This window comes from Prunus persica, chromosome G1 (assembly GCF_000346465.2).
Source record: "Prunus persica cultivar Lovell chromosome G1, Prunus_persica_NCBIv2, whole genome shotgun sequence".
In the NCBI taxonomy this organism is placed as follows: Eukaryota; Viridiplantae; Streptophyta; class Magnoliopsida; order Rosales; family Rosaceae; genus Prunus; species Prunus persica.
This window is the reverse complement of record NC_034009.1, coordinates 9,380,478-9,395,015: the sequence shown is the minus strand read 5'-3', so window position 1 is coordinate 9,395,015 and position 14,538 is coordinate 9,380,478. Positions and strand designations below refer to the sequence as shown.

Genomic DNA, 14,538 nt, shown 5'->3' with positions numbered 1-14,538 from the left:
ACAGCCAGACACAGCAAACAAAGAGCAAAACACCACAAGGCTACCAACGGCCCAAAAACAAAGCCAACTAAACGCAAACAGACACCAGGTACAAGTAATCGAGCTAGAGATCAGAGCATCGACACCTCCCAAGGGAGCGTGTCCGTCTCTAAATAGAAGACTACTGCCTAGGCTCAAACAGAACAAAATAAAAACCAAAACTAAAGTGCCAAAATAGCAGTCCCAAAACAACAAAAGCCCACAAAAAGCTAAACCCTAAAATCTAACCCTAAACAAAACAAGCCGCCGTCACCACAATAGATATGCCGCCGCAGCCACAAGAAAAGCAAGGGCTCCGGGAACCAAGAGAAGAGATCTGCAGAGCGTGGATTTGGGGGAGCAAGCCGCCATGCGTCATACTCAGGAGATCTATCAAGTTATGGATATGAGAATGGGTTGATGGAGTAAAATAACTGCAGCAATTCAGTGGCAAACCAAGTAAATCTTAGGGATAGAGGACATTTGGGTTTGAGATTTTGTGGGAGAAGAGATACGGGTCGACGGAATGGTGGAGGGATGAAAGGAAAGAGAGCTGAGGGACATATGAGGGCTGTAGAACAAAGGGGGAGGAAGTTCAGAGGAAGAAGTAGAAGATTTATGGGCCTGCATAAGAGAATACAAAAGAGGAAGGGCCTTCAAAAGGAAAAAAAGAAAGTAAAGGAAAAGAGCCACACAAAAGGAGGCCGAGTAGCCACACCAGAGGTGGCGGAGTGGATACCAATCTTGAGAGCATACAACTCAATAGCAAGAATGGATGCTAAGATAAGAGCACGCATAGCAACTGCCCCAACCAAATTTCCATGATGATCCCTAACAATCGCACCAGCTCTTCCTGAACTAGTTGCCAAATCTGTTGCACCATCAACATTTAATTTGAAAAATCCCTCTACACTTTTACAGACGAAATCCATTTCCACTCTCTTACCGGTGAAGATTCTCTCATTTCCACTCTCTTACTAGTTGCCAAATCCGTTGCACCATCAACATAAAGTTGGATGGCACCAACTATACCCTATGGTCCTAAGTTGTAGAGTTATATATCTCCGGCAAAGACAAATTGGGATATATTAATGGCGATCTTCCACAACCTCCTTCGACCGCTCCAATGTTTCCTCGCTGGCGCACCGAGAACTCTATTGTGAAGGGATGGCTCATCAATTCTCTGGAGCAGAGCTTGATTGGCAATTTCATTCTTTTTCTGACGGCAAAAGCAGTATGGGATGCAATTGCCACAACTTACTATGATGGCACTGACACATCTCAGGTTTATGATATGAAACGATTAGTCTCTCGTATGCAACAAGCTGGTGCCTCCATTGAAACCTATTACAATACTCTCCAAAGCTTATAGAGAGAAATTGATTTCCGTCGTCCAAATATGATGGAGTATGAAAGTGATATCAAGCGCTATAATGATATTTTGCAGGAAGATCGAGTTTACATATTTTTAGATACTACTAGTTAACGTCTTGATAAGGCTCGAAGTGATGTTCTTCACATGACTCCATTCCCTACTGTGGACCAAGCTTATGCCTATGTTTGCCGTGAAGATGTTCAACAAGCAGTGATGATGAGTTCATTTGCACCCACTGCCGCTGGCTTAGAGGCCAACAGTGTGCCTCGATTAGGTCCCCCTACTCGTGCCGGACAGCCCCATAATTCCTCTACTGTGGCCCACCTTCAGATCCAATCATATGCTACTACTGCTGGTGCGCCACTTCCTAAAACCATCCCACCTTCTCGTCAAGGCTTTGACTGATGGAAGTGGTTGCACGTACTGTGGCAACCCCAAACATACCCGTGACACCTGTTTTAAGCTGAATGGTTATCCTGATTGGTGGGAGGACCTCCGCGCTCGCAAGCTTAGAGAAATTGCTAGTAATTTCGGCCGTGCTGCTCTTGTCTTTTCCGAACCCCCATTAGCCTTGTTCCCGCAGGTAGACCCTACTGATAGTCCCGCGCTTCCGGATGTCTCAGGTAACTGTGGCTATGCATTTCATACTTCTGATCTACGAGATACTACTGGTTGGATAATTGATTATGGCGCCACTGACCATATGACCTTTGATCCGAATGATTTTTTGCACAACACTACACCCCGTCGCACAAGTATTGCCAATGCAAATGGAGTTACCTATACTGTGACAGGGGTCGGCACTGTTGCCCTTTCACATTCTCTGTCCCTTTCTAATACTCTACTCATTTCATCTTTGTCTAATAAATTAATGTCTGCGAGTCAGGCAATTGAACAACTAAATTGTTGTGCCCTAATTTATCCCAATTTTTGTTTGCTACAGGATATTCTCACCAAGGAGATCATTGGGCGTGGTACTAAAATAGGGGGGCTGTACTATGTGGATGACTTCAATATGGGACGTGCTAATACTGTGAAGCATCCGTCTGATGACAAGCACCGACAGATTTGGCTCTGGCACCGACGTTTGGGTCATTCATCTTTTGGTTATATGAGACACTTATTGCCCGAGTTGTTTTTTGTATTTAAGGACTCAGATTTTCAATGTGACACTTACATTTTAGCCAAGAGTCACAGAGCATCCTATCCTTTAAGTATGAATAAAAGTACTATTCCTTTTGCTTTAATTCATTCTGATGTTTGGGGACCTTCACCTATTTCTACTCATTCCGGTATTCGTTGGTTTGTCACATTCGTATTCGTAGGTTTCTGTATTCATTATACACGGATGATATGACTTTATTTGATGAAAAATAAGAATGAAGTGTTTTCCATGTTCCAATCCTTTCACAAACAGGTGGAAACATAGTTCAATGCTCGAATACAGATTCTTCACTCTGACAACGGTGGAGAATTTGTTAATCATGATTTTCAGACTTACTTCCAGACACATGGCATTATTCATGAGACAACTTGCCCCCAGACACCACAACAAAATGGTGTTACCCAACGGAAGAATCGTCATCACTTTGAAACAGCCCGTGCTCTTCTCATTGGTGGCCATGTTCCTCGTCATCACTGGGATGATGTTGTCGTCACTGCTGTCCACATTATCAACCGCATGCCATCTGGAGTCTTGAACTTCAAAACTCCATTACAAGTGCTCGCACAACACGGGCCTCTGCCCTCTGTTTTGGTGCTTACCCCTCGCATTTTTGGCTGTGTGGCCTTCGTTCATCTCCACAAAAATCAACGAAGCAAACTTGATCCATGTGCTCTTCGTTGTGTTTTTTTTGGATTATGCCACTCATCAGAAAGGCTACTGATGTTATCACCCTCCTACCCGGCGAACCTATGTCACTTTGGATGTCACCTTTCTGGAATCAGATATGTTCTTCTATGACCCACCATCCAATTCTACTCTTCAGCGGGAGATACCGAGTGAAGAGCTCAATTGGAGCAACTTGGAAAATGAAGATATTCATATATGCACGAAGATTTCCCTTGCCCAAGAAACAATAACAATTGATCATCTCGAGTCTGGCACGTGCGAATGCTCTCTGCTAAACAACGATTGATCGCCTAACCCTTGCAAAACTGTTTTTGATTCGTGTCATACTCCTACAGACAACTCAGAACAAGAAGATGAAGAACCCCCTCTCATTCAATAGTACCAATGGACCAATCTCCTGAGAATATCTTTGAGGTAAATACTCCTACTAGACTTATGCATTTAGATGATAAAACTATTGGATATCAATTACCTTTCAGGCAAAATTGTGGGAAGCCACCAAACCGTTATTCACCTGATATTGGCAAGACGTCCAAGTATCCAATTGCAAATCATGCTTCCACTAATAAGCTGTCTGAACTACTCAAGACTTTTGTGCATCAGTTGTCTGCTATCCATATTCCAACCAAGGTCTCTGAAGCACTGAAAGATCCTAAGTGGGTCCAAGCTATAAAAGAAGAGATGAAAGCTCTTGAGAAAAATCAGACTTGGACATTGAAAACTATACCACGAGGAAAAAAGATTATCGTTTATAGATGGGTGTTTACTATAAAACACAATGCAGATGGATCTATCGAGCGATACAAGGCAAGACTTGTGGCAAAAGGGTACACACAGACCTATGGTATAGACTATGAAGAAACTTTTGCACCAGTAGTTAAACACCGTCAGAGTCTTATTCTCCCTTGCAGCTAATTTGGATTGGCCACTACACCAGTTTGATGTAAAGAATGCTTTTCTACATGGCGAACTCACGGAGGAGGTGTACATGGACATTCCTCCTGGATCTAATATTATTCAGACTGGAACAGTTTGCATGTTACGAAAAGCATTGTATGGATTGAAACAGTCAACACGTGCATGGTTTGGACGGTTCACTATGGCAATGAAGAACAATGGTTTCAAACAGTGCAACTCAGATCATACTCTGTTCTTGAAACATCGGAAAGGGAAGGTAACATCATTAATAATCTATGTTGATGATATGGTTATTACTGGGAATGATAAACAGGAAATATCACAGCTACAAGACTATTTGGCTACTGAGTTTGAGATGAAGGATCTAGGTGGACTCAAGTATTTCTTGGGAATTGAGGTGGCTCGATCGCAGCAAGGCATATTTCTCTCTCAAAGGAAATATGTCTTGGACTTGTTGACAGACACAGGAATGCTAGATTGCAAACCTGCGGACACTCTTATTATTCAGAATCATCATCTTGGAGAATATCTGGATCAAGTTCCAACTAACAAAGAAAGATACCAAAGGTTAGTGGAAAGATTGATCTATTTGTCACATACTCGACCAGACATTGCTTATGCGGTGAGCGTTGTCAGTCAATTTATGCACTCTCCAAGTGAAGACCACATGAATGCAGTTCTTCGGATACTTAGATATTTGAAGTCTGCACCTGGAAAAGGACTTATGTTCTCAAAGCATGGTCATCTAAATATTGATGGTTATTCAGATGCAGATTGGGCAGGTAATGTAACATATAGAAAATCCACATCGGGTTACTTCACATTCGCGAGAGGTAATTTGGTGACATGGAGGAGCAAGAAATAGAATGTAGTAGCTTTATCCAGTGCAGAAGCCGAGTTCAGAAGCATGACTAAAGGGATTTGTGAACTTCTTTGGTTAAGAAAGTTGCTTACTGAACTTAGGTATAAACCTACATCCACAATGAATCTCTTTTGTGACAACAAGGCTACTATAGCCATTGCACAGAATCCGGTTCAGCATGATCGTACTAAACATGTTGAGGTGGATCAACACTTCATCAAACAGAAGCTTGAGGCTAAAGTGTTTCAGTTTCCTTTTGTGAAATTCGAGGATCAATTGGCGGATATTTTGACAAAGACAATTTCCAGTAAAGCATTCCACAATTCACTGGATCAGTTGGGCATTGACGACATCTATGCACCAACGTGAGAGGGAGTGTTGGCGTGACTTGTGGATATTGACTTATTTTCCTTACACACCAAAAATTCATATTATAATTGTAATTGATTTACTTTAATTCGTGATTTCCTACTGTAAATGGATTTAGGAATTTATTATTTACTTGCCCATTCAGGTTTTGTTGTAATATAAATATAACCTCCTACAAGGAGAAGAATACACAGAAAATTCCCACAAACAAATATTCTCTCATAATTTTCATATTTTAGCAATAACTTGTCAAATTTTTGGAACGAGAAGACAAATTTGAATCTTGACCCAATTAGAACGAGAAGAAAAGTAACAGTTGTTCATTTGATCCTGACCCAATAAAGAAGACAAGTCTCAATGGATTTTCTTTTCATTATCAATGTTCTGTTTCCGTTTCTAGGCGGATTTGCTTAAAAGGATTGTCATTGGAATTAATATAGTCTGAGTAATAATAGTAATGATAATAACAATAATTCTACGTTCTTAATTATACATAAAAAGAGCCCTACAAGCCTTTGTATCAGCTCTTATACATAAAAAGTTCAACTTTAAAGCATGGAATGGAAGAACAGATCGATATTGCGATTTTATTTTATTAATGTCCTTCTCCAAATGCTTTAAGTAATGTTAACTTTAATTTATTATTTTCAAGCCGGTGACTTCTTCTTCCCGCCAGCTGCTGCATCGTCTTCGTCATTCGAATTCTTGTGGAGTGTACAGTTGTCAAAGTTACCGAACCCAACACCCTTACCTCCTTGTGCGGTAATTTTATTGCCGCTAATGTTGCGACTACTCTTGGTGACGGTCGTGCATCCTCCGCCGCCTTGGCCGGTGTGATCAGTCATGTTGTTAAAGTTGAACATCCCGACTTCGTCGGCATGGGTTGCGGTAATTTCATTGTCACATAAATCCAACGTGCCGCCTCTTTTCTGCTTCTCGATCAGTATCACAGGGACCACCCCAATATTCTGCGGAGGCTGACGGGCATCACCAGTCGGAAAATTGTTCGCCATCTGCACTTGACTCTTGCCTGTGAATGATGGCATGCCTCCCCTCCCCCATTATATAGGCAAAGTTATTTTGAATTGCATGGTAATTAAAAGGCCACGTAAGGTTGGTAATTATTTAGCGTGTGTGACACACTAGAGATATGAAAAAAGTTAAGTGGAGTTTGAAAGTGCAAGTGTGAAAGTAGCATTACTTCTCTTCAATTATTGCTCAGCTATATAGCTTGATCACGCAAGTGCTAAGCTTAATTAATCAATATTCCAACCTAAAGAGCTGTAGGGTACACAAGAGAATACGTCAGTTTAGCTGACGACCAAAGAAAAACCAAGCCAACGTCAGTTAGATGACGACCCAAAATAAAAGGTCTGTATGTGTACTCTGACGTCTAATGTATGTATACTCCCCTCCTCCTCTTGTTACACTAAACGGGCAACCAAACACTAATATTAATTATATGATGCCGTCTCCTCACACAAGGGCCAAATACACCTTCACCTGATAGTAAAAATTCATCACGTTATTCTGTATACACACCTTCACCTTCACAAGGGTCCAAGATTTCAGTCAGACCTAAATTACCACCCTTCCTTATACATAGTTGGAGAAGATTTTTGGAGCTATAATCCTAATATTTGGGTTTGGCCCTCATGGTTGGAGATGGCCTAATAATATAACATGATACATTATTGATATTGAAATAATGATTGAGAATTTCCACCACCAAAATTTTATTCTCATAAACTTCCAATTTTTATCCTGTGCACTACTCGAAGAATTTAGTTATATTTAGTGTTGTAGTGTTAACTCTTTCATCAATATTGAGATCAAAACGGACACACAAGTCAGTTCAATTCAATTTGTGGATTTGATAGGTCAAGATGCTGACTTTGATACTATAAAAAAAGTTGAAGTTTCAGCTTAAAATAAATTGGCAATAGAAGGAGTAAGGTTGGTAAATCTTTAGCTTGTGTGACACACTAGAGAAATAAAAAAAGTTAAGTGGGGTTTAAAAGTCTAAAGATCGAAAGTAGCTCCTCCTCTGTATTTTGTTCAGCTTTCTTCTTTTCAAAGGCAGAGTACTCCAATTTTTTCCTGAAAACAAGGAAAATATTAAGTTTACCATATATTTATAACACATTGTGTATCACTTCTCTAATAGGGGTGCGTCTCATTGTATAGATGGGCTCTTCCTCTATTAGAGATGTACATTACACAATATGGTATGAAAATGTAATAAATCTAGCATTATCCTAAAAACAATCACCCATATAACACGTGGGGCCCACTTCAGAAGTACAATAACGTGTGGTGCTGTATACTCTTGGGCCTGTACAATAGTACGTACAATACTGGCACAGAGCACGAATATAACAGATGGGTGGGTTTCATTTCTTTTTTGAGAGGCTTATAAGTGTATGAAATATAACTAATGTATGTCTATAAAGATATAAAGATATAAATATAACTAGCTAGCATGGAGTGACATTTGTTGTACGTCATTTGACATTTTGGCTTTTGTACGTACCTAGCTAGGAGACAGAGCTGAGGTGGCTATGAATGTAAATGCGTGGTTGCTAGTTCGTCCGTCTTTTAGGACTTTTATATATGTATCTGTCAATTACATGTATATAGTTTTATTTTACATAACACACGTGCAATTGGTGCCTAATATTTACTGCTCTCAGATCATCAAGGTGAAAGAGGGACAGGGTGATTTTTATTTTCATCCACTGTAACAACAAGCTCCCACTTTTCAGGGTTTTGGAGCAGAGTGGGCAGGAGTTCCACGGCTTATGTTCCAGAAACCAACCTCAATAAGTTCAAGTACACGCTGCAGGCTTTACTCACCACATCCTCTGAAACCTTCACCGGAGGCACGCTGTCTGAAACCGCCTTCTCCAAGTGCCGGTCAGCGATGTTTCTTTCGGAGAGAAGATCAGTACTGACCAAAGCAATCCTTGCCCCATCTTCTGGTAAGCCTCTTGGAGATCTGGTGGGGTTTCTATGCAATGGGCAAAGCTCCCTTCCCTTGGTACAAAACGTCAATGGCCCAAAAGGCTGTCACTGCATGTCTACATCTTTGCTCAACTCTAACCAGTATACTGTGATGAAGCAGTCAAGCTAAAGGAATTAATATTTAAGCAGAACCCTTTACAATTTTAATCAACAGACAAATAGAGAGGATTTTGAACTTGACAACATTAAACGACCCTAACATAATATATTTGATTTTGCTCATCAAATTAAAAAAGCTATGTAATGCATAAAATTAAAGAGGCAAACCCAGCGTGCAGATATCACCTCAGTGATAACATGAATCTTATTCCATACATATAATAAAACGTGGCGTACAAGCCTCGGTGATTGCTGCATGAGCTCTGACTTTCTTACATACGACTGAGATTAAAGCATGGAAGAAGAGACTATTCTGTTAGAGTTTATAAGACTACTAGTACTAAAGATCTGAGCCGGCTGCTTTGACATGATCTTTAGTACTAAGTAGTCTTCTAATATTGGGTGGTGTTGCCAAAGTTGTTATACCCAACTTTCCTGGATCCATCTGCCCTAATTTTGTTGGAATAAATGTTGTGACCGATGGCGCTAGGGTTAGGGTTGGGGAAGTCCTCCCTTCCTTCACGGCCACCTTGGCCTTGGCTGCCTCTCATCAAGTTGGTGTTATGAAAGTTGTCCATCCCAACACATTCGGCTCCATTGACTGCGGTAACGCGATTGTCATGAATATTTCTGGTGGCGCAGTAATCTTCTTCATTAGTTGTCTTGTTTGTGTTGCTGAAGTTGTGAAACCCTTTCGGTGCTCCATCTCCTTTAATCTTATTGCCAGAGATGTCCTCGCCGACACCTTTGGGCTTCTTCCCTTCACCGCCACGGGCATTGGTCCAGACGGTATCAGAGCTGCCCAGGGGGAAAACCCCAACATCTGTGGCTCCACTGGTTTCGTTGATTACATTTTGAGGATCATAGTTCCTGCTGCCGCCGGCTCCTTCATTATTATGAATCCCTTGCCTCCTAGCACTCATGTTTGGGTAGAGAGCTTTGGACTTCTTCTCTTTTTGCGCGCAATATAACTCCCAGTTCACTACTTGTATTTTAGTTCAAGGACGTGATCATGACTTTACCATATTTTTTTTAGTTTATTTTTGTGGCTTGTTTCTTTATATCTATTGGGTTCTCCGTTGTCATCTTTGTTGTCTGAATATGCCCCATGGATATTGACCCACGCGTTTTGTGGTCCCTCCCGTTTTAGGCTAGTCTTTCTCGATTTGGGCTTTTCTTGCCCCCATTCAATGAACCTCTTTTCACGATTAAAACAATACAAATATAAAATAAATAAATAAATAATTTGGGTTTCCCAACCTGGTAGAAGGGGATAAAACAGCACAATTGTTACCAAAAAGAAATAGCAATCAATAAACAATGGCTGCTCAATCGATCATGAGTTGCTGATCAAAATGGCATATATATATATATATATATATATATATATGGGGACGGATCCGTGGCACCATATTTTTGACACAAGTTTTGACACAATTTTTGGGCCATTAGATTACTTCACTTTTAATGGTTGAGATTAAACCTGACATGACAAAACAATATTTTTTCTTTAATTAATATTTATATATTGTGATTAAAATTCTGATACCATATTAGTTAAGAATTCATTCTCTCTCATATCATTAATTATCTTTAATTAATTCACTCTCTCTCTTTCTTCTAAAGAGAATTGACGCCTCCTCTTCTGCCTCTGCTCCTTTTTTCTCTCTCGCCTCCTCCTCTGGTGAGAGTGTTAAGTTTTGATCCAGTCGTGCTGATATTATGAATTATTTAAGAGCAACAAATGGTAGCTAAAAAAGAATATGTAGAATAAAAGTTTTGTGTTTCGGATACAGTGTGAACGTCATTACTGTCATCCTTGAGAAGATAGACTAGGCAAATAAGAACAATGAACTCATTAAACTTGATACCCATGTCCTCATTAATATCACATGCCTCAAAGAGATCACTGATTTCCTCATCTGTAAAACAGACTTCCAGTTTATAAAAACATTTTTTCATCTCTTCTTGATCGATTGCGCCATTTGAATCCTCATCTGTCAAGAAAAGAAAAAGAACAAACCTCTTAGCAGTTACCAATTACGTGGACAAGGAAAACAGAAGAAGAAAAAAGCATATTCTTTGGTAGAATATATTAATGGAAGAAATATGCTTAACCTAGACTGTTCAAATCTAGGCAAAGCAAAATTGGTAGAGTGCCTTTATTATCAATTCTCTTCAGAAGGAAGAGAGAGAATGAATTAATTAAAGATAATTAATGACATGAGAGAGAATGATTTCTTAATTAATATAGTATCAGAATTTTAATTCCAATATATAAATATTAATTAAAAAATATATATTGTCTTGCCATGTTAGGTTTAATCTCAGCCATTAAAAGTGAAGTAATCTAATGACCCAAAAATTGTGTCAAAACTTATGTATAAAATATGGTGCCACGGATCCGCCCCCATATATATATATATATATATATACACACAACAGCCAATGGCGTTGAATGATCGATTCTGGTAGCAGTCATTTCTTTCCCCATTTTGGAGTGCTAAAATCATCCTTTGTTTTCTATTATTAAGAAATGCACTCTTACAACTATGATAGTCTACACCAAACTTTTCCACTTCTAACTAAAATTCAATTTTGGTATTTGTCTTTATTTAGTTGGAAGAGGTCTTAGGTGATTACACAATACATCTCATATGCTAGGTAAGGAATAATGATTTGATTACAAGGAGGATATACATGAATAAATACGTATAATTGGTAAATAAATCATATCGCCATCAAATCAGAATTAACGTCCATTATCAGATTCGACTCACATGGATGACAAGAACGATATATATTTGTGATAAGTCCAAACGGGTAAAAACTTGCTTTCTGTTGAGTTTGTTTATTTGGTTGCTATTTCGTATATGCAATAATAGGAAAAAACAATCATGAGCTTAGCTTCATATGGTTGGTTAAAATGGTTCGCAATAACATTTTGATATCTTGATCTGGCACTTATTAAACCAAGCCCTCTAAAATTTTATACTTCAAACCTAAAATTGAAGCTCTAAAAGTCTATTTGTATAACTTAAATAAGATATTATATATCAATAAACTGAATTAACATTAAAGTGAGGTTTGCTAAATGTGTAGAGAATTCATTTCATCCCCTACAAGGAAATACACTTTTGGGGACCTTATAGTCAAACAAAGTAGGGCAAATATTTAGTTATGCTCAGAGATTATTATTCTTTTCCAATATAGAAGTATTTATACAAATACAAAGATATGTTAACCCTAAATAAAATAGGAAATATATCTAAATTAGAATAGGAAATAAATCTCAATTATAATATGACTAGATAAATGATAAGTAACTAAAATCCTAACATAATAAGAAACCAAAATCCTAAATAAATAAGGACTTGCCAACACTTATTAGTCAGGATGATATCAGAGCTGCCAAGGGTGGAAATCCCAACATATGTGGCGCCACTGGTTTTGTTGATTACATTTTGAGGATAATAGTTCCTACTGAAGTCCGCTCCTTCATTATTATGAATCCCTTTCCTCCCAGCATTCATGTTTGGCTGGAGAGCTTTGGACTTTTTTTTTGTCTTTTTTTTTTTAGCGCTCAATATAACTCCAAGTTCACTACTTGTATTTTAGTTCAAGGAAATGATCATGACTTTACCAAGCCACATGCATGCACTTGAAATGAATTTTGAAATTACCTGGAAGGTGAATACCCTGTTATTATTATTAAAGACTGGATACCAATTGGAACGTATTGGAGGAATCCAACCCCCTAGTGGGCCAAGTGTGAAAGTAGCTCCGCCGTCTATTTTTTGTTCAGCTTTCTTTCCCTTCAATTATTGCTCAATGCTATATAGCTTGCTCATGCGAGTGCTAGGCTTAATCAATATTCCAACCCAAAGGGCCGTAGGGGTGACCTAGCTAGCCTAGCATCTTTGATCATTCACACTCTAATGATTTTTTTATATATAAAAGAAATCTTACCTTTGCAGTTTGAATCCCTAAAAATTTCTTAGCATCAACCGCAGTAGCGAAACTAAAATTTCATGTGTCTGAGGGCCTCTTACAAAATATAAATAATAAAAACTTCGAACTCACAAGACATCAAAACATCAAAAATCATATTGTCTATTGTCTATTCATTACAATCATAATTGTTCTCGACGAGTTTTCATATTTTAAAATCATTACATAACAACCTCGTCATCTATACTATTAAAAATGTCATTCTCAATATATGCAACCAAGCAATCATTCATCCACAAATCCCCCATTTGATTGAGTAACCGATTCTTCACAATATTCATAACAGAGAATACTCGCTCTACACTTGTTGTCGCAACAGGTAGGATTAGTGCTAGTGTCAGAAGCAAGTACACTAAAGGGTAGATCTGATCTTTTTTTGTCTCAACCATCTTCTGCGCAAGATCAGTAATCCCTTTCAATTCTGTAAATTCATTGTTAGAGCTCACATCCCAAATGTAATTCTCAAGTTGTTCTTCAAGTAATTTGAGGACGTGCTCAGAAAAATCACTTGGATAAAATTGGGCAAGTGGCATCAACTTTGCTTTATCAAAAGCAAAGAATGAATTACTTGGACTCAAGCATGCCATGCAAAGAAGTAATTCAGTATTCTTCTCATTGAACCAATCATTTAACTCTCGGAGCTGAATATCAATGACATCAACGAATAAATCAACACGATAATGATGTAAGTTTGTGATGGGCTGAGCTTTACGTTTTGGTCTCCCTCAACTGGAAAAAATATCATACTTGGTCTACACTTTACGTTTTGGAATTTCAATATGATACTTGCCACAAAAGAAAGAAACTTGATCAAGTAAAGAAATCCCAAACATTATCTCGCATACTTTGCAATCTTCCTTTACATATTTTGACCAAGTCCATGGCATTCACAATATCTTAATCTTTCTTTTGTAATGCCTGAGACAAGTCGTTTGTGATTCCCAAAATTCTTTTCATCAAGTGTAGAGTAAAAATGAGCTGAATGATTGCATAAAAGTCAATAGAACCTTTGCTTCAAATTTTTGTTTGTAACTTGATCCATCTGTTCTTACAATCTTAAGCACATCTAGCACAGACGGGAACATGTTTTCCAAATTGATTAAACAATTATAATGAGAGCTCCATCGTGTATCACTAGACCGCTTAAGATTAGTTTCTTGATTCAGGCCTTGCCCACTTAAGAGCTCATTATTATTGAGTGCTTCAAAAATTACATCAGCATGCTTTTCTCTCAGCATATCACGGCGCTTAGCGGATGCACCCACAACATTCACCACATTAGAAACCATAGTAAATAAATCTACAATTTCTGAATATTTCTTTGCCACAGCTACCAGAGCTAGCTAAAGTTGATGAGCAAAACAATAAACATAAAAAGCAGAGTCATTCTCATTTAGAATGAGTGTTTTAAGACTACTAAACTCACCTCTCATATTACTTGCGCCATCATAACCCTGCCCTCGCAATCTAGAGATGCTTAATCCATGTCTTGAAAAGAAATCATCAACGGCTAACTTGAGTGAGGAAGATTTAGTATCTGTAACATGCACAATACCTATAAAACGTTCAATTACCTGACCTTTATCCACATAACGTAGCACAATTGCCATTTGCTCCTTTGAAGACATGTCACATGATTCATCAACAAGAATGGCAAATAATGAATCACCAATTTCCCTTATGATTGCCTTGATAATTTCAGTTGAAATGTCCTTCTGCATATTAAGTGATGTCAACTTCATATTTTCAGGAGCATTTTTTAGCGTGATAGCTTTTATTTCATCATTGAAACGACATAGCCATCGTAAAAATGCAAGAAAATTCCCTTGAATTTTCAGATTCATCATGCCCACGAAATGGAAGCCCTTATTGTAAAAGTATCCTACTAACACCAACTGATGCACCTAAACAGGTTAGATAATCAATTCAATCTTGCTTTGAGTGTTTTGAGATAATTGTTTCAATATGTTGCCTTTGGTTTAATAAGACCTCACAACTTCTCCAAGCTTT

General features: G+C 38.4%; 1 protein-coding gene across 1 annotated transcript; it reads right to left on the bottom strand.

Moving 5' to 3' along the window:
- Positions 12,690 to 14,270, bottom strand: LOC109950157. The gene is made up of 3 exons (XM_020567902.1): positions 14,103 to 14,270; positions 13,581 to 13,871; positions 12,690 to 13,169 (listed from the first exon to the last, which is right to left on the bottom strand). Exons 1-3 carry the CDS (start codon positions 14,268 to 14,270, stop codon positions 12,690 to 12,692), a joined length of 939 nt encoding a protein of 312 aa, XP_020423491.1.

What these genes read in the sequence shown, in the direction of transcription:
- LOC109950157 (XM_020567902.1), bottom strand. Translation starts at nt 14,270, where the DNA reads ATGAAGTTGACATCACTTAATATGCAGAAGGACATTTCAACTGAAATT. An exon ending in GTTATGTGGATAAAGGTCAG is followed by an intron (nt 13,872 to 14,102) that starts GTAATTGAACGT and finishes CATCAACTTTAG; the next exon opens with CTAGCTCTGGTAGCTGTGGC. An exon ending in TGCTAGATGTGCTTAAGATT is followed by an intron (nt 13,170 to 13,580) that starts GTAAGAACAGAT and finishes ATTGATATTCAG; the next exon opens with CTCCGAGAGTTAAATGATTG.